Source organism: Myotis brandtii, unplaced genomic scaffold (assembly GCF_000412655.1).
Source record: "Myotis brandtii unplaced genomic scaffold, ASM41265v1 scaffold92, whole genome shotgun sequence".
Taxonomy (NCBI): Eukaryota; Metazoa; Chordata; class Mammalia; order Chiroptera; family Vespertilionidae; genus Myotis; species Myotis brandtii.
In genome coordinates, this window is record NW_005371791.1 from 1967560 (window position 1) to 1986105 (window position 18546).

General features: G+C 36.9%; 1 protein-coding gene across 3 annotated transcripts; it reads left to right on the forward strand.

The window, feature by feature from the left end:
• Positions 1–1458: 1458 nt before the first annotated feature.
• Positions 1459–17353, forward strand: KLF5 (Kruppel-like factor 5 (intestinal)). 3 transcript variants are annotated; one of them, XM_014532880.1, is made up of 4 exons: positions 1459–1485; positions 2253–3123; positions 4129–4188; positions 15555–17353. In XM_014532880.1, exons 2-4 carry the CDS (start codon positions 2265–2267, stop codon positions 15731–15733), a joined length of 1098 nt encoding a protein of 365 aa, XP_014388366.1. In that variant the 5' UTR covers positions 1459–1485; positions 2253–2264; the 3' UTR covers positions 15734–17353. The 3 variants fall into 3 exon arrangements, with proteins under 3 accessions (XP_014388366.1, XP_014388365.1, XP_005885713.1); XM_005885651.2 differs by lacking the exon at positions 1459–1485 and adding an exon at positions 2089–2172; XM_014532879.1 differs by lacking the exons at positions 1459–1485; positions 4129–4188 and adding an exon at positions 2042–2061.
• The last annotated feature ends 1193 nt before the right edge of the window (positions 17354–18546 follow it).

Below are 18546 nucleotides of genomic sequence, written 5' to 3' on the forward strand. Positions count from 1 at the left end.
GGGGGTCCCCGGGAGCCGGAGCGGGGTGGGCAGCCCCGCCCTGCCCTCCTGGCCGGGGCACCCCATTTCGTAGGGAGAAAGTCGATCTGAAGGGTGGGGGGTGGGGGGGGGGTCCCCTAGATGAATCTGCCCTGGCCGGCCCGTCAGGGAAAGGTCAAAGGGAAGTGGGTGCTCACGGGCACCTTTGGTTTTTTCTTACATTTGGAGGATCAGACCGCGTACCTCTCGCCCAAATTGAATTGCGCCCTGCGCCTTCATCCCCCACTCCTTTCGGCGCAATGGCCTTGGAAGTGCCCCCCTGTCGCACGTCGTCTGGTGTTGAGTGGAAACGCAAATCGGGGTGCTGGGAGGGGCCCTCCTCGGGGTCCTATTTTCTTATCTGTTGGCTCACCCCGCTCTAGACGCGATCCGGGAGCTGCCTTTGGGAGGCCGGAAAAGCAAAGGTTGTATTGGAGTGTTTATTTTTTAATTTTTATTTCATTTTATTTTTTACCTAAAAAGAAAGCTGGGGTGTTGTTTTCTTCGTGTGCGCGTAAATTTCCTCCCGGAGCCGCGCTGAAAGCTGGCAGTTGGCTCTTACACTTGCCCGGCAGCCGAATTAGAGCAACCGCCTGTTTCTGTCGCCCACGCAGGGGAGTCATATAGCCCAGAAAAAACTTCCCGGGACTTTTAGCCTGTCCCAAGGAAAAAAAAATTGGAAACATACCCACACTCAAACAGCTGGAAGAGCTAAAATCAGAAACCACTAACCGCCACGGGAGCGAAGTGCACGAAAGGGTTTACTTGGGTTTATTTCGAGGCGCTTCATGTAATAGCCCCTTGGTCCATGGTATATTTGCTGCTCGGCTCCTACTCGGGGGGGGGGGGGGGGGGGGGGGGGGGGGCTGCGAGCGTCGCCGTGCTGTGAATGGGCAGTGGCATTTGTCAGAGATGTGGCTCACATGACCAGAGCGTTAATTTTATTTTTAAATCGTGTTTATCCGGGAAACCGAGTCTGCATCCTCACCGAAATGATACGAGGGCCGATATGAAATGCTTTTGAGCTTAAGTAGTAGCCAAAAAAATGACTGTATTATTCACCGATTAAGATGTCACGGCTAGTCACTTTGTGAGCCATCTAGTTAGGATGTACTTTTTAAATTTCCTTTTCGGTGTTAAAAGAGGAGATGAGTTTATATGTTATACTAGGAGAGAAGATAGCCGCAAAAAGGCGTAAGGCTTGTTACAAGTTGGATTATCTACTTAGAAAAAAAGCACCATTTGAAAACGATTTGGTTCATTCAGGTTATCAATTTGTTTTGCATAGGAGACACCAAGAGTACAAGGCTTGACTGAGCTTTTTACAGAGCAAGGGGGAATGTAGCATTGTCCCACCGAGGAGGACATGATAAATGCTTTGCTGATGACTGTGCTGGCCATACAGCAGCCTCTCCCCACCCACGGGCGCCTTAGCACCACTCTACCAAGGGAGTGATTTTCCCCTAGGTAATTAAAGATCTGTTTCAGATAGGGATATGAATAGGAACATTTCATTATCATATTAACCAATTACAGAATCTGCTGATTAAAATCAACATTTAGAACAAATGTTGAATGTGAACTTGTTCTTTCAGTGGATACTATGTTTTGATCAAAACATTGTATTTAGGCTCCTATTGAATTGTAAACCAAAAGAAAGGCACCGAAATAGCTAAGGAATACGTTTTATATTAGATATTTAAGCAATATCCAAGCCAAAAACAAACCCCACACAACCTCACAACTTTGCGATATATTTAAGGTTTGCTTAGTTAAAAAAGCACACACACTTTAAAGACCTGTATGATATGAACATAGTAGTTCGGCAATATTACAATACTGTACTATAGTTGCAAACTTAACTGTGTGATGGGCAGGGAATTCTACTTGTATGTGAGCGATAAGGTGTACCATATTCTTGCATCAGAAAGGAGTATAGTCTGTTTGCTTCCCTTTTTTCTTGATTTGCCTCATTCACTTTTTGTCCCGCAGTTGATTGTGGGAGCGATTTTACCAAATACATGTTTTACAGAGTTTCGTAAGGTTTGATGAACCAGTTATTACACAATTGACAAATAAACCTGATATGTTTATAAGCAACATTAGAAGGAGTTTGCCCAAGTACTTTTCACAAGGATTGTTGGGGAATTTTTAGTAAGCACCGTTTGTTTATCCTTCCTGAGATGATGAATTAGGTGGATTATGCATGTTTGTATCTCTTTTTTTTTTTCCAGACGAGATGTGAAATGGAGAAGTATCTGACACCTCAGCTTCCTCCAGTTTCTATAATTCCAGAGCATAAAAAGTATAGACGAGACAGTGCCTCAGTCGTAGACCAGTTCTTCACTGACAGTGAAGGGTTACCTTACAGTATCAACATGAACGTCTTCCTCCCTGACATCACTCACCTGAGAACTGGCCTCTACAAATCCCAGAGACCGTGCGTAACACACATCAAGACCGAACCTGTTACCATTTTCAGCCACCAGAGTGAAACGACTGCCCCTCCTCCGGCCCCAACCCAGGCCCTCCCTGAGTTCACCAGTATATTCAGCTCACACCAGACCGCAGCTCCAGAGGTGAACAACATTTTCATCAAACAAGAACTTCCTACACCAGATCTTCATCTCTCTGTCCCCCCGCAGGGCCACCTGTACCAGCTGCTGAATACACCGGATCTAGATATGCCCAGTTCTACAAACCAGACAGCAGTCATGGACACTCTTAATGTTTCTATGTCAGCCGCCATGGCAGGCCTTAACACACACACCTCTGCCGTTCCGCAGACTACGATGAAACAGTTCCAGGGCATGCCCCCTTGCACATACACAATGCCAAGTCAGTTTCTTCCACAGCAGGCCACTTACTTTCCCCCGTCACCACCAAGCTCAGAGCCTGGAAGTCCAGATAGACAAGCAGAGATGCTCCAGAATTTAACCCCACCTCCATCCTATGCTGCGACAATTGCTTCTAAACTGGCAATTCACAATCCAAATTTACCTGCCACCCTACCAGTTAATTCGCAAAACATTCAACCTGTCAGATACAATAGAAGGAGTAACCCCGATTTGGAGAAACGACGCATCCACTACTGCGATTACCCTGGTATGTGGTCTTACCTGGTTGAAGCATCATCGATTTCATGTTTGTGTCTTTGTGCTTTTTTCCAAACTCAGGTTTTAAAATTACATAGGACAGTAGTGCTTGACAATAAAAATCAGCTACTTTGTTCTTTTCATATCCCAGTCTCGGTGCCTTTCCCTGGTTGTTCCATTTAGTTGTCTATTGCTTATTTGAGGTTTTTTTTGTGTTTTTTTTAAGGCTAGACTAAATTCTGGAAAAAAGTTATTTAGACTTTTTTCTTTAATATTAAATAAAAATGAGAATTTTTAGTTATGCCAGAGTTATTTTATTTAACATAATCTTCAATCATAAATTGGAGCTTTTAATTCTAAATTAAGTACCCTGAAAAAAGATTACTTAAGTAAGGTAGGAGAAAATATGGTGTGGTAATGAAGTGGGGATTGAGTAAGGCTGCTATAAGATAAGACTGTCTACCCAAGAGATTTAAGGGTAGTTCATATATGCTCATTCTTGAATGACATACATGACCCAAAATATGAATTGATGACAATAATGAATATATTTGCAAGTTGCTGGCATAAGCTAGTTTATAAATAAAGCAGGGTATAATTTATTGGCTATGGTACATGATATGGCATGCCATACTAAATGAAAAAACAAGAAACGTTAGGGGAACAGAAAATGGCAGTCATCTTGGATAATGATTAACATTGTCAGCTCTGAAGCCATTAAAATTTTTAAATCACTGAAGTATATGTTACTACTTACTATAAAGCACCTACTGGAATATAAACACATTTCCCATTTGTAGCTTGGCTCATTATCCTCTTTCTGCTAAAGTGATACATACATAAAGCAAATCACTTTAATAAGGTAATAGGGGAGTGCTTTTTAAAGCTAAAGCTTCAGCTATCTAGCATGAGAGATTTCTTCTTTAAAGCCAGATTTTAAACACTGAATCATCAAATGTAAAGATTTCAAAGGATCTCCAAAATGACAAGCTGTTCCTCTCCTGCTTTATTTTAGGCTGCACAAAAGTTTATACGAAGTCTTCTCATTTAAAAGCTCACCTGAGGACTCATACTGGTATGTAATTTTCTTGTTAATTCTGTGAGTTGTGTAAATAGTGTAAGTGGTATTCATCCTTTTAAAAGCCAACACTTGTTTGATCTCTTCTTTCTTCTGTCAACTTTTATTTTTTAATGGCCTACCTTTTCAGCCCTGGCTTGGCTCAAAATTCAGCTCAGTGAAAAAGTCTGGTTCCAGGAAGGCTGATGTTCCCTCGCTAAGGCCTTGCCCTGTCACCTCACATAGAATTAATTACCCAAAAATGTAAACAATGATGTTTACTAATGGATTTTAAAGCTTGTAATGGCACTGCTATTTCTTATCATAAAGGGAAAAAATTGAACTAATTTTTTTCTTTAACAAATCAGTTGGCTTCTATAAAGCTATATTAAACATTAAAAACTTGCCCATTTAGCATGTAAAGCATAACTGCTTAATACATTATCTTTAGTTTTACCATTAGCCTAAAATATCAGTGTTGAGCATGTTTTATGTGCTTGATGAAAGGAAGGGCGGAAATTACAGAGTATTAAAATCAAACAGAGATGGGGTCGTGGTTTAGAAGTTTGTCTACACCCTACCCCAGCCCACATGTGATGCATTTGAAAGACTTGATTCTAGCTTTTATTTCATCCTTTTTCAAAATGTGCTTTTAAATTTTATAAACAGTTTATTTTGTCAGATGTATACAATCAAATGCTTTTTAATTTTAAAACTTTGTATCAGAACCCATTTTAGGTTGAAACCAGGTGGCATGCTTTCAAACCATCCAAATATCCAAAATATTTTCAAACATAAAGGTGGTTAGTATTTGTGATTTTGGTTAAAAGGATAGCACTAAAGGAAAGAACTTATATAAAGTGATTATGTTTTATTTTCTCTCATTAAACAAAGCCTAACATAAAGTTCAAAGGATAAGTTTGCTAATAAAAGCAATGACCTAGCAAAATGTTTTATTCCATCATTGCTATGGAAACCAAAGTATTCAACAGTTCCTTTGAATGGGTTGTTGGATTAGTGTAAGGACTTGAATCTCCCCAGGCTAGATGTTACTATGGAAATTGAGTTTTGATAAATGAAGTAGTTATCTCTAACTGCTGCATTAAAAAGTAAAAGCCTTTAAATGAAGGTCAGTTCTGAGACTTAGCACTGAGAGGAATATGACTGCAGACATTTTGTATGCCTGTTAGGTATTGCTTGCTACTTAAAACCTACATAGTGTTGGCAACAACGTGGTAGATTCCAGGGCTTTCTGAGGAACTGCTTTTAAAGAAAAGACATTTCTTTTATGAATCAATGAAATGGATTGTTTGGGTCTGTCGTTTTCAGATATAGACAAATAGATTGTATAAAGGAAAAGATCCTATGTAATCAGCCCAAAGTAGAAATTACATTTATAGTTGAACAAACTCCCATTAAATGTAGAATAAACTCAATCTAAAGTTTTCAAAATACAAACGACAAGGCCAAGAACACATTCCATATAGAAATGCTGAAATATCCTTTTGTGTACAATCTATGTTAAGGAAGGAAACATTGAAAATGGGTTTTTACCTGAATTTTTATTAAGGAAGTAGAAGTAACTTTGAAACATTCGAACTATTGTGTTGTGGGGTTGTTGTTTTTTTTTAAGTCCTTGAAAGGAGAGATAGGAGGGGAACATGTTTTTCATGAGGTTAAAGTCTCCTAATAAAAGAGGGGTGCAATTGCATATAGCGATGTAATCGAGTGCTATTGGCAGGGATGTAGTCAGAGCATATCTAAATGGCCTTGCAACCCCTGCAAGTCAGGGTTTAGTGCTCTGAATGCTTATACCTACAATTCTGGAACTTGACCTGCTGGCAAAGAAATTTAATAGTGGGTTGTCTTAACAAAGCTTGTACTAATAAAAACAAACCGAAAAGAGGACTGAAGCCTAGTTTGGGTCCCATGCATCACCTTTTTTTTGACGTGGTCGTAAACAGTGTGGCCATGGACATCTAATGAGTGAAACCATTTAATCCAGTTTAATAAAGTTTTGTTTGATAGTCTTTCAGATGCCTTGGGGAGGGTTTGTAACAGACTTGTTCATCTGGCTAAACCCGTTCTTGGGTAATCATAGAGCATTGAGGTTGTTTTCTCCTCATTTCTAGTTTCTAGACAATGCCTTTTAAAATTACCTCTCTCATTGCATCCTCCCTACCCTGCCTGTTGTTTTTTAATGAATGTATCTGAAGCCAGCAAAGGCTTGGGTTTTTTGTTTTTTTCCCCCCTCCTTTTTAAGGCTCAGGCATTTCTAAAGTACTTCTCTCATTTAATAGCTTTTCTTGTTTTCTCTCTGTCCTCCCTTGCCCAATCTATATGGAAATGTTGATCTTCTATTTGACAATATAAAAGTTATTTTTTAAATGATTGCCATTTTGCAGGCAGAATATGAAGCACCCTAGCATTTCTTTGGAATGAAATTGTAAATGCTTTAAAATGTCAAGTTACCTTATGCTTTAAAAATGATATAAGCAATTAAAACAACCTACATCTGAATTCTATTGCTTATTCCGAATTTTCAGATTGCAAATGCTTCTTAACTTGACTTGCAAATTGAACATAAGGAAATAGTCTTTTCAAAACAAGACTTTTCAAAAACAATTTTGGATGAAAGAGTAGATATTTTCTTGAACCAGAAGTCTCATAGCATTCAAGTTTTTTCTGAGTTCATACCCTTTGGGTTTTTTTTATTCAGAAAGAATAGACAAATAATACAAAGTTCTATCTTTGTATGGTTAGACAAAATATCTGACTCTGTTTTAGGAAATAATGATATTTCACCTTTAAAAGCATGTTACGTCTTTATGTACATGATGGCGTACTTATAGACTTATAGAGGTACCCCTCATATAGGGGTGTGTGGGTGGTTGTGTGTGTTACTTGGAACGCCATGTCATGCCTCTGGTTAGACATAATCGTGGCTGCTTCTAGGTAAGTGTCAAGAAGTGGTAAATTTCCAAATCAAAATATTTGTACTTATAACAACATTTAAATGTGAATATTACTGAAATTTGTGTTTGCCTCAGGATGTATTCAAGGGGCTACTCATTGCATTGCCGCGGTTTAAAAGGTGCTCCCAAGCACCTTGCTTTTTCTCAAAATTCACATACCCTTTTGCCCTTGCAAATCACTGTGCCCGTTAAACCAATTCATGAATCAGATTAAAAACCTACTGCAACCGGTGATATAGTTGTTTTTGTTCATATACCTATCTTTAATTTCATAATGAACATTTAAAATAACTCAGAATATAAGTACAAAGAAAAATTTGGAAGAAATTGAAAAGTTGTTCTTACCACTCATACTGTTTTTTTGGGTTTTTTTTTGTATGCTTATGAGTACCATAAGTTAAAATACTTTTTTTTACATTGAATGTGGAAATTTCTTTGAAACTTGTGCTCTTACACGTTAGGGAAAAAGTACTTTGCAAAGATAAAATTTTGAAAAAGTAAATAGTGAACTCAATACAGATGTTTGAAATCTAGTGGTTTTAGTCATATGTGTGAATATGTACTTAACCCTAGGGGCTATGCTAAAGCAGTTGGGAAATTAGGGTCTAGTAACATTTTTAGATCACTTATCAGTCTCGGCTATCTGGAACAGGGCAGAAAATGAGCACTTGTACAGAAAAAGTCTTTGAGCAGCATGCACACTTGGCTCAAGTGACTCTACGCACGAGCTGTTAAGGTGCACTGATCCCAAAATGGCTTGCTAAGGGTTGACAGGAAAAGGACAATTGGAAACAACCCCACAAAAGAAAATGGAAACCTACAAATACCATAGGACACAAAATGGACTCACTGGTAGTGCTGCATTGCACAGTGAACTGTGTTCGGGATTCCATAGGAAGTCTGAGAAAGATTTTTAGCCTAAGCCTGGTTGTGGGAAGGGGTAAATTCCCATGTTCTGCCTTACTTGATGATTATGTAGGACACTATTTCCTAACGACATTTATATTAAAATGTTACTATGTGTGTTTTAAAATGCATAATCTCTGCTTGAGATTTGTTGCTAAGCATTGATTTTAGTCTCAGTTTGGGTACTAAAAAATCCTTAGATATAAATTTCTGTATAATTCTTTGCTCTGCATTATTACCTATTAAACATGATAGGTATAACTTTTTATTTTAAAATATTGACAATGTTGACAATATTTTTAATTTCTATCATTTTCCCACTAAAAGAAATACTAAAAATGTTCTGAAAATGAGTTTTTTTGTGTGGAAATGTGGAAAAGAGTGTGAACGGCTTTTAAAAATATAAAGGATTTCACTTTCCTAGAAAATTATTTAGAACTAAAATCAGCATAAGGATATATATATTATATCTGGACTTAATGGAGATGAATGATACAGTTTGGATCTAGGGATCAATGTTGGTTAAATGTATAATTTGTGTTACTGGTAGAGGTTAAAAGTTTTCCAGATTGAAATTTAATGCCCAATGAGTTTTTGAGTCTATATTTCAAAACTATGCAGGAAAAAAACATCATATGTAGCCTATAGTGTTAGATGTTACTACATAAATATTCTTAAATTGTTGTCATTTGTAGCTTTATTTTATATATTGACAGTTTCAAGCTTATGTAAAAAAAAAGTAGTGGTTAAGAGACTTGCTGGTCTCAGACCTCTGGAAAGGTATTTATGAGTTTGAAAGCTTAGAAACAATTTCTTTTTAATGACTCTCACTAGGAAGATTAAACTTTGCTTCTAGGACTTGTTCTTTCATCTGAAAAACATTTACATAGGAAATTTTTGTTCTGCAATGATAAAGCTTGTCAAAGGTTAAGAAGTTTAATTTGATTGCATTTTTTACCGATCTTGCAGAGAATTTCTTCTCTTATAAACTAGTGGGAGAAGATCACTTCTAAGTAGATTAAATAGAATTGCTGAAGTTGAGATAGAAACAATCAGCTGTAAAGGTAGTTTAATCACCCAAGGTGATTTTACTTTGCCAGATATTCTTTTTTTTTTTTTTTTAAATATATTTATTGATTTTTTACAGAGAGGAAGGGAGAGAGAGATAGAGAGTTAGAAACATCGATCAGCTGCCTCCTGCACATCTCCCACTGGGGGATGTGCCCGAACCCAGGCACATGCCCCCGACCGGAATCGAACCTGGGACCCTCCAGTCCGCAAGCCGACGCTCTATCCACTGAGCCAAACCGGTTTCGGCGCAGATATTCTTAGTTCTATAGAATGTAGTAGCTGTTTGCTTGACGACCTACATCTTTTCTGGTGAAAGCTTAGAAACAAAGTAATGTCCTACTTTAGTAAAAGTATCTCTGTAGCAGCATTCTTATTCTGTCAGCCTGTGTTATTTATATTCAAGGATCTCCAACAATTCTGATTAAGGGTAGCTTATTGTTTTAGAAGTACCCTGTCACTAACTTCCATTAAAAAATATCTAGGCAGAAGAATAAATTTCTTTTTTAATAACTTTATGAATGCAAACCTTAGAGTTGGGAGGAATCCTCCTGTTCAATCCAAATTAAGAGAAAGGAATAAACCAGAGAGAGACAAGTACCATATGTGTTCACTCATATGTGGAATCTAATGAACAAACGGAACTAACAAGCAAAATAAAAACAGATTCATAGATAGAGAGCAGGCAGACAGCTATGCTGGGTGGGGCCGGGGGGCATGGAGAGATTGAACAAAAAAGAAAAAAAAAAGATGCTCATGGACATGGACAACAGTGTGGTGATTGGGTAGAGAGGTGGAGGAGGGTATGGGGAGATAAATGGTGATAGAAAAAATAAAAGAAAACAGAATATTTACTACTCATTCAGTGCTGGGAAAATGAAAACATGGAATTTTTCTATTTTGTCAAAAAAGTAAAGGTAAAATATTTCGATACTTTAAAAAAATTTTAGTTTGGACCCTTATTATGAGAAAGTGAATCTGAATGTTGTCTTTAGACTCAACAATTGGTATTTCATTCCAATGTTAACGATAGAGGATGTTTTCCATTGTTTTTGTTGAGAACCCTCAGAAGTAGCAATAGCTTAGGAGCCTAGAGATTCATTCTGCTGGGATGTAGACTGACCTTTGACAGCTTAGCCCCCGGATCCAGCCCCCTTTAGGTTTGGCAGATTACTGTTCTTTGCTCCCAGGAGGAGTCCCCTCACTCCCTCTGACCAGCAGTAGGGCCTCCAGAATGTCCTTGTTTCCATCAAATGTATCTAATACTGTAAAAGAAAACTTGTTTATGTAGAGTTTATCTATTCCTGTACAACTATAGTATGAATAATAACTGATTTTGAACATGCACGATTCTCACATAAACCCTCATTTAGTCAGATTATCCTCAGTGGTCTGAGGCAGTATAGAAAATGCCTTATTGCAGGTGGGGCCATAAAGAAAGGATAATCCAATAGACTCACACTAGATGCTTTCCTGTCTCTTACACTTTCATTAATGAAAATAACAGAGTTGGTCAGACTTCGGCCAAATATGTGGTTGTTCTAAAGAAGTATTAGGAGAAGTGTGGCATTTACAGCCAGGATAAAAGCCAGTGTTTGTCCTTGAGGAACTTTCAAAGCCAGTTGAGGCAAAATATAGCTATTTGAAGCCTTCATACAGCAGTATAGATGCAAATGAAATCAGTCATTCAGAGGGAATTTAACTGATGGTGGGGGCCAGAAATCTTTCCTAGACTGATCAGAGGTTTTCTGAAGAGGTAAGGAGAATCAGATTTTAAAGAAAGAAGTTAAATACAAATTGACCAACAGGGAGAAAGAAGGGATTTTCTTACTTAATATATCTTTTAAAGTAATCAGTTTGTTTAAAGTTGGGGACATTATTGATAGGGATACTCTATTAAATATTAGATGCATTTTATAAATACTAATAATACTAATCTTTAAAATGAACCACCTAGCCTTCTGTTCCAAGTATAGATGTATTACATTGAGCATTAAATTACTGGCATTGACATATAAAATTAGGAATTAATGAGCCTAAATCATCCTACTTTATCTTTTTTTAGATATTTAATATCTAATATTTATGAATTTCTTTAATTTGGGGATTAATGTTTCTTTTTTCTTTACCTTTCATTTAAATATATAAAGACTGTTTTAGAATCTAAAATTCCTTAAGTCTCTAATTATTGAAAAAAATCTAATTATTAAATTGCATGAAAATATTTTCCTTCTGAAATATGAGCTTGTTTTGAGTTTAAAGACTCAAATTTTAAGAATTAAGTACTAATTATTAAAATGATTTATTCCACTTTAAACAGTTTGCTTCGTTTTAAGTCTCCAAATAGGATATGGATTTTAAGTTCTTGGAAGCCAGAGACCAAGTCTTACTTGTTGTATTTTGCAAGTCATTTAGTACAGGTTACACTCTTATTTACTAAACATTGGCTTTAATTCTGATGGTTTTAGCCTTTATCAGATGTCATTGATTTGGATAATCTTTTAGCTTTCAGAAAGAAAACCAGATATGTAGCTTTGCTGTAATAAACTTAAAAAACAACAACATGCTATTGATTTTAGAGAGGAAGGGAGATGGAGAGAGAGATAGAAACATCAATGATGAGAGATAATCATGGATCAACTGCCTCCAGTATGCCCCACACTGGGGGTGGAGCCCACAACCCAGGCACATGCTCTGACTGGGACTCTAACCATGACCACCTGGTTCATAGGTCGATGGTCAACCACTGAGCTATGCCCGCTGGGCTGCTATAATAAACCTTTAAAAAGTCACAAAATAACTAAAAATATTTTTACCTATGATATTTTTCTTTTGTTAGAATTTATGTAGAACATCCTAGGCAAAGGCCTTGGTATGAGTCTATTGAATATGTTCAGCAGAGCGGAGAAACCTCCCATTCTATTATGCTAGTTTCAGAAGTCATTTTTTACCTGTTCATCAGAGGGGGGGAAAAAATAAGAATTTTTTAGCTCATCATTAAAGATTTTTCGAATACTTCACAAACATGTTGCGTGGCTAACCCACTGAAATTCACTTAGCCTGGGATAAAGGGGAACCATTGTTAGATAATATTGGGATTGTCAATGCCAGCACAGGTCAGATTTCAGGACTCGGTGCTTCAGATAGTCTGGGTTAAGGCCTACTCCGAGTCCCTTAAACTGTTCCTCAACCGACCTTCAGAAGTGGCTTTGAAATCTTTAAATAAATTTGAACACTGTGTAGGTGTTCTCTAAATCATTCATATAGAGCGTATTAATGTTTGCTAATGGAGGGTTTAAGAAGGACATTAGGCATAAGTGGCAGGCGAGGATTCTTAATGTGGAGCTCATCATTTTGCTTCTAACTCGAGCTATTGTGAGGACTGTGTGACACTATGAGAAGTGCCTAACTCTGGAATATGTGCTCAACGGATGTTTGTGCCTCTGCTTGGAATTGTTTTTGCTTAACATTTTTCATAAAATATATTGATTGACTTTATCAGTATGGATAGTGTATATGTTTAACTTGGACTTTTTTTTTAAAGATTAGGGATTCCTAGCAAAAATAATCCTGGTAATTTTAAAATAGAATGAGGAAATGCATACTTTATTTGAGAGATAAAGTGGAAGCTTGTTTTCCAGGCTGTACAAACTTGTCACTTTTTTCTCTTTGCCTTTGGAAAGTTTCACATTAACAACATGAGAACTTAAAAATAAAGTTGATGTTGAAAGAGCTTAACTAAATATTTTAAATTGGTGGTATTGGAAAAGGATTCTGTAAAAATCCAATTAAGCTTTTGAAAGTTCTATCCTGTTGAAATAACTTAAAGGAAGTCAGTTTGGTTTCCCAGAAGTACTGTGCATAGTGTTTCTGGCTGAGGAAGAAAGGCACAAATTGGCTATTTGGCCAGAAATTGGGTACCAGCTTCCTCTACAGTGTTTTACTTGAGCAGTGTTGACACTTGAACAAATCCCATAGAAACTGCCCCAAGTGGGGAACGGTTGTCCTTGCTTTTATAGTCAAGACTTGGTCCCATAACTAATGTCCCAGACACTGGTAGTATTCTTGGCTGAACAACCTATAGATGTGCATAAATTGGGAGCAAAATCCCAAGTGTTTTAGGAAGTTTAATAGCTACCGTTTTCTAACCAATCAGTAAAGTAAACTTTAAAAAATACTGGTACAGTTTATTGCTTTATAGCCAATAAAAATAGCGAACAAAAAGAGTCTAGTGTCCCTTGTTTCTTAAACTCTGAAAAATCAGAATGATTTTTAAAATTGGGGCACTTCAGGAATTTTTTTTCCTTGCCTCAGACAGCAGCAATAACTTTTGCCATTAAATGTCAGTAAGGTATTTAACCAACATGTTTGTTTTTGTGACTTTATTTTTCATGAGAAACAAATCACGTGTGCAAAAATAATTTTTTTTTGTATTTGATTTACATCTGCAAGAGTTATAGTTCCCTTTACTGCTAGTACTAAAACATATCTATGAATTAAACAGATTAAATGTGATTATAAGTGAAAGAAAAGTAGTTTATTTCTTATGTTACTTAACAGGTTTGAGTGTATTAGCTTAAAATCTTAGAATTTACTATGAGAAGAAAAAACAATCCAGGAACTGTGATGTCTGTTTTACAAATAGAGTGATAGGAACCAAAAAGAATTTAAAAAATAAAAATAGGTGTGTCTTGGTTCAGAGCCAGAGGAGAGGAGACAGGAAAGGTGGCTTGGGGATGCATACCATAAGGAGTTGAAAGAAATCTCATGGGAAATAATTGGCTACCCTGGCTCTGTGAAATTTGTACCTTTTCTTCTTATCCTTACGGAATTTTGTTTGAGAATTAGACTGGTTATCAGAATAGCAAAACTGTATTAAGCACAAGCTGTAGTAGAAATCTCAGTTGATGTGGGCAATGTCTTTTAAAATTTAGACACAGTTGAGTAATCTTACAACTTCCTGAATATGATACTGCTAAATCAGGCAGAAAGGTGGTTGAGTTTCATGGTGATAGTGTTCCAGGCAACCCTGAGGTTCTTCTCTTTTAGAAGAAAACATTTTAAAAGGAATTTCAGAGCTTGGCTATTCAGAGTTTTAAAATGTATCCATATACAACTCAGCTATAAACCAACAGTACTTTAATATGTAAATTTATCTCACAAGCTCTCATCTTTAACATTCATAGGAAATTATAATAATAAAGCAATACCATATAGGAACTACTAGTTAATGTTCAGTGGGAGATTCTTAGATTTTAGGATTTATTTAGGGGACTACATAATCTCAAATAGGATTAACTAATTCTAAAACTGGGAGTTAAGACTGCATTATAAATACTAAGTAGTTTTGAAAGATTAGCAAACTTTAGATAACATTAAGAGTAATACAAATTGCCATGGGACAGCAGCTCAGTCATCAATTAAAGTGAAGAGAGCTGTGAAAGAATAGGTAGATTGAATGATTAGTAGGGACTTTTAAAAGTATATATTACACATGTAAGCTCCATGAAGCCAGGCATTTTTGTTTTGCTGGCTGTGGTATTCCAAGCATTCAGGGCAGTGCCAACCATATAGTAGAAACTTGGCAAATCATGTATAAGAATGGACAGTGCTTTACAAAGAAAAAAGAATGCATGAATCAGCAAGGATTAGAATTATTATGGTTGTTTCATGACTACCTAAGTGAAATAAATGATCAGTACAGGACTTTCTGATCTGGTTGAGGAATTTATTAAATATCAAATGCTGCATAAAACTTTAACACCATTGAACTTGAAACTTTATCTTTGTTCTGCTTGAATGTGTATGTGCCACTGTGAATTTCTAAGAGCAAGTGCCCCTAATACTCCATTTTGGAGGCTGTGTGATCAAGGGAACTGTCGTATGTGCTGACAGTTTTAGTCTGGCTAATCGAGAAACATCGAGGACCAGTCTGTGAAGTAAAGGGTGTAAAGGGTTGCAGTTGTGTGACCTTAGATTCATTGTATTGGTGATCTGAGAAGTACCCTCCCTCCTAAGTACCATCTTTAATTTTTTTCTCTCTTGGCCAACTTATAGCCATTAGTCCTATACTCAATGTGGGTTTGTAGACATTGTGTTCCCATAGTAATGATAAAGCCACCCAAGCTGTCTAGCCATTTTTATGGATTTACTTATACAGGAGCACTGATTCAACTTGCACGTTTAAAATTGCAAGTTTTTCATTCTTTAGTAGTAAACAGAATACTTTTTCTTTATATAACCAGGTGAAGTAGCTTTCTATGAGACACTGACACTGTTCACTAGATGACTTTGAGGGAAGTAATTCCATAACAAAATTCATGAACTTCTTTTTGGACCATGATTTTTTTAAGAAAATTTCTTTTCAGGCAGTATCTATGATGTTTGACTTAACAAGCAGGGCACCTCATCTCTTCTCTTTGTTCATTGTCACAGGTGAGAAGCCATACAAATGCACCTGGGAAGGCTGTGACTGGAGGTTCGCACGCTCTGATGAGCTGACGCGCCACTACCGGAAGCATACCGGGGCCAAGCCATTCCAGTGCGGGGTGTGCAACCGCAGCTTCTCCCGCTCCGACCACCTGGCCTTGCACATGAAGAGGCACCAAAACTGAGCTGCTGCGAGGGCCTGCGTGCCTATGCAATCACGCTGATGGTCTGCAGTTCACTTGGCAAAATTTTAACTACAAACTTAACTATATATATATAAAAAGAAAAAGCAAAAAACTGGAAATGTATATTTTGTATATTTGAGAAAACAGGGAGTACATTGTATTAATGCCAAAGTGTTTGGTCCTTTTAGGAATCTGGAATGCTTGCTGTAATGTATATGGCTTTACTCAAGCAGATTTCATCTCATGACAGGCAGCGCATCTCAGCGTGGGTAGGGGGGTGGGGGTGCAATGTGTGTTTGCAGCGTTTTTACCTAAGCACCATCTTTTAATGTGACCGTGTTTAGTAAACAAGTCAGTTGGCAGGCTGAAGGAAGAAGGCTGGATTGTATGTCAAGATTTTACTTGACATCAAGTTGTTTTCAATAATAGAATAATTCCTTACACGTGTACACAGTGTACCTGGCAATTCACAAATAGCCATTGAACAAATAAGTGTTTGTTTTGTTTTGTTTTTTTATGAGTTGCCTATATTTGCTATTCAAAATTTTGTAAATATGCAAATCAGCTTTATAGGTTTATTACAAGTTTCCTAAGTTTGGGGGAGAAATCATAAGTAATTTGAAAATAACCATGAATACATTTACAGTTACAATTTTGTTGTAAGATACCTCTTAAAACCCTATTAAATTCATTTCTTTAGGGGGAAAGATAATCATCATTCAAATGAACTTAAAAAGCAGATTTAATGCACTGATTAAAATGGAATTTATTTTAAATATGAAAGAGTTTTATATGAATTGTGAACTCAAGAGCTTAAAGATAGTTACAATATATGAAAGTTAAACCTCTTAAAATAAGCTAAACAGTATCATTTTACAGGCGGAGGACTTATGTAGTTTTCACATGGCAATGTTGAATTTATGATGCAGTTTTCATGTATGAAAACGTTGAATTTATGATGCAGTTATTTGTTCATGCAGTACTGTTGGTTAAATGCCAGTTTAAGTGGATTTTGCATGTAATATACAGTGACACAGTAATTTTACCTAAATTACAGTGCAGTTTAGTTAATCTATTGTTCATATTGACTCAGTGTCTACCTTTAATTACAGATGACATGTTGAAAACTTAAGGAAGCAAGTACTGCATATATGCAATATAAAATAGTAATGTGATGCTGATGCTATTAACCAAAGGGCAGAATAAATAAGCAAAATGCCAAAAGGGGTCTTAATTGAAATGAAATTTTAATTTTGTTTTTAAAATATTGTTTATTTATTTTGTGCTAATATAGTAAGTTTTTTTAGAAAATTTTCATAACTTGATAAATTATAGTTTTGTTTGTTAGAAAAGTTGCTCTTAAAACGTGTAAATAGATGACAAGTGGTGTAAATATTTTGTAAGCGGCTTCAAAATGTTTATACGTGGAACTTACCTAAATGAAAAGCTCAAATCGGTTGCTGTTTTGCTTCTTTTTCCCCTCTTATTTTTGTATTGTGGTCATTTCCTATGCAAATAATGGAGCAAACAGCTGTATAGTTGTAGAATTTTTTTGAAAGAATGAGATGTTTATATATTAATGACAATTTTTTTTGGAAAATAAAAAGTGCCTAAAAGATTCATGTTGTGCCTTCTTCACCTACAATAGCAAAACTGGCAAATTTCGAAAAACAAAAACTACCAAATCACATTTCCAAAACTTTAAAGCAGCTGTCGCCAACCAATGGTCCCACGGACCGCTGGTGGTCTGTGAGGTCCGAAAGGTTGGCGGCCACTGGTTTAAAGGGTCTATCAGGGCAGTTAATAAAAAAAGTTTCTGCATTGAACAAATATCTACCTTTGTTTAAGACAAAAGAAAGGAATTTGTTTTTAAACTATGATTAGAGGTATAAAGGGAGGCATAATTCATGAATGCTGATTTTTTTTTTTCTGGTTAGTACCTTTGATTTGATGTGATGAAAACAGAACTTTGGTCTTCCTCCTAAAAACTTATAATCCCAGTTGAATGATGAGAAACAAGACAAATCCCAATGAAGGGACATTCTACAAAATACCTACCCATTCTCTGGCCAATGTGGTTTAGTTGGTTTCAGTTCAGTTCGCATGAGCCGAAATGTCTGGTTCTATTCCCAATCCGAGCAAATGCCTGGATTGCAGGCTCGATCCCCAGGGTACTCCCCTCCTCCATTGACGTTTCCTCTCTAATAAAAACAAAACCTACTCAGTATTCAACTGTGCATATGAAAAACGGAAAATCAGAGAAGCTGACAACAGAAGCTTAAGGAAACATGGCAACTAAATGTAATGTAAATTATATGGGATTCTGGCACAGAAAACACACTTTAGGGAAAAACAGGAAATGTGAATAAAATAAGGAATTTAATGTTTGTTTATTTTTAATAATTTTTTTTGTTAATCCTCACCTGAGAATATTTTTCCATTGATTTTTATAGAGTGGAAGGGAGGGGGAGAGACAGACACATTGGTTACCTCCTGCATGTGCCTGACCAGGGCCGGGAACTGAGGTACACACCTTAACTGGAATTGAACCTAGGACCCTTCTGTATGTGAGCCAATGTTCTATCCACTGAGCAACTGGCCAGGGCTGGAATTTAACATTTTAATATTGGCTTATTGCTTTTGACAAATGCGTGACACTAATATAAACTACTAGAGGCCCGGTGCATGAAATTCCTGCACTGGGGGGAGGTGGGGGGAGGGTCCCTCACCTGGCCTTCACCCTCTGGCAATCTGGAACCCCTTGGGGGCTGTCCAACTGCCAGCAGTCTGACTTCCCTCTTGCAATCCAGGAC

Bases quoted from the DNA above. Each gene is read 5' to 3' on its own strand.
- KLF5 (XM_014532880.1), top strand. From the start codon at position 2,265: ATGGAGAAGTATCTGACACCTCAGCTTCCTCCAGTTTCTATAATTCCA. The intron at 3,124-4,128 runs GTATGTGGTCTT...GCTTTATTTTAG, and splicing joins CCACTACTGCGATTACCCTG to GCTGCACAAAAGTTTATACG. The intron at 4,189-15,554 runs GTATGTAATTTT...TCATTGTCACAG, and splicing joins TCACCTGAGGACTCATACTG to GTGAGAAGCCATACAAATGC.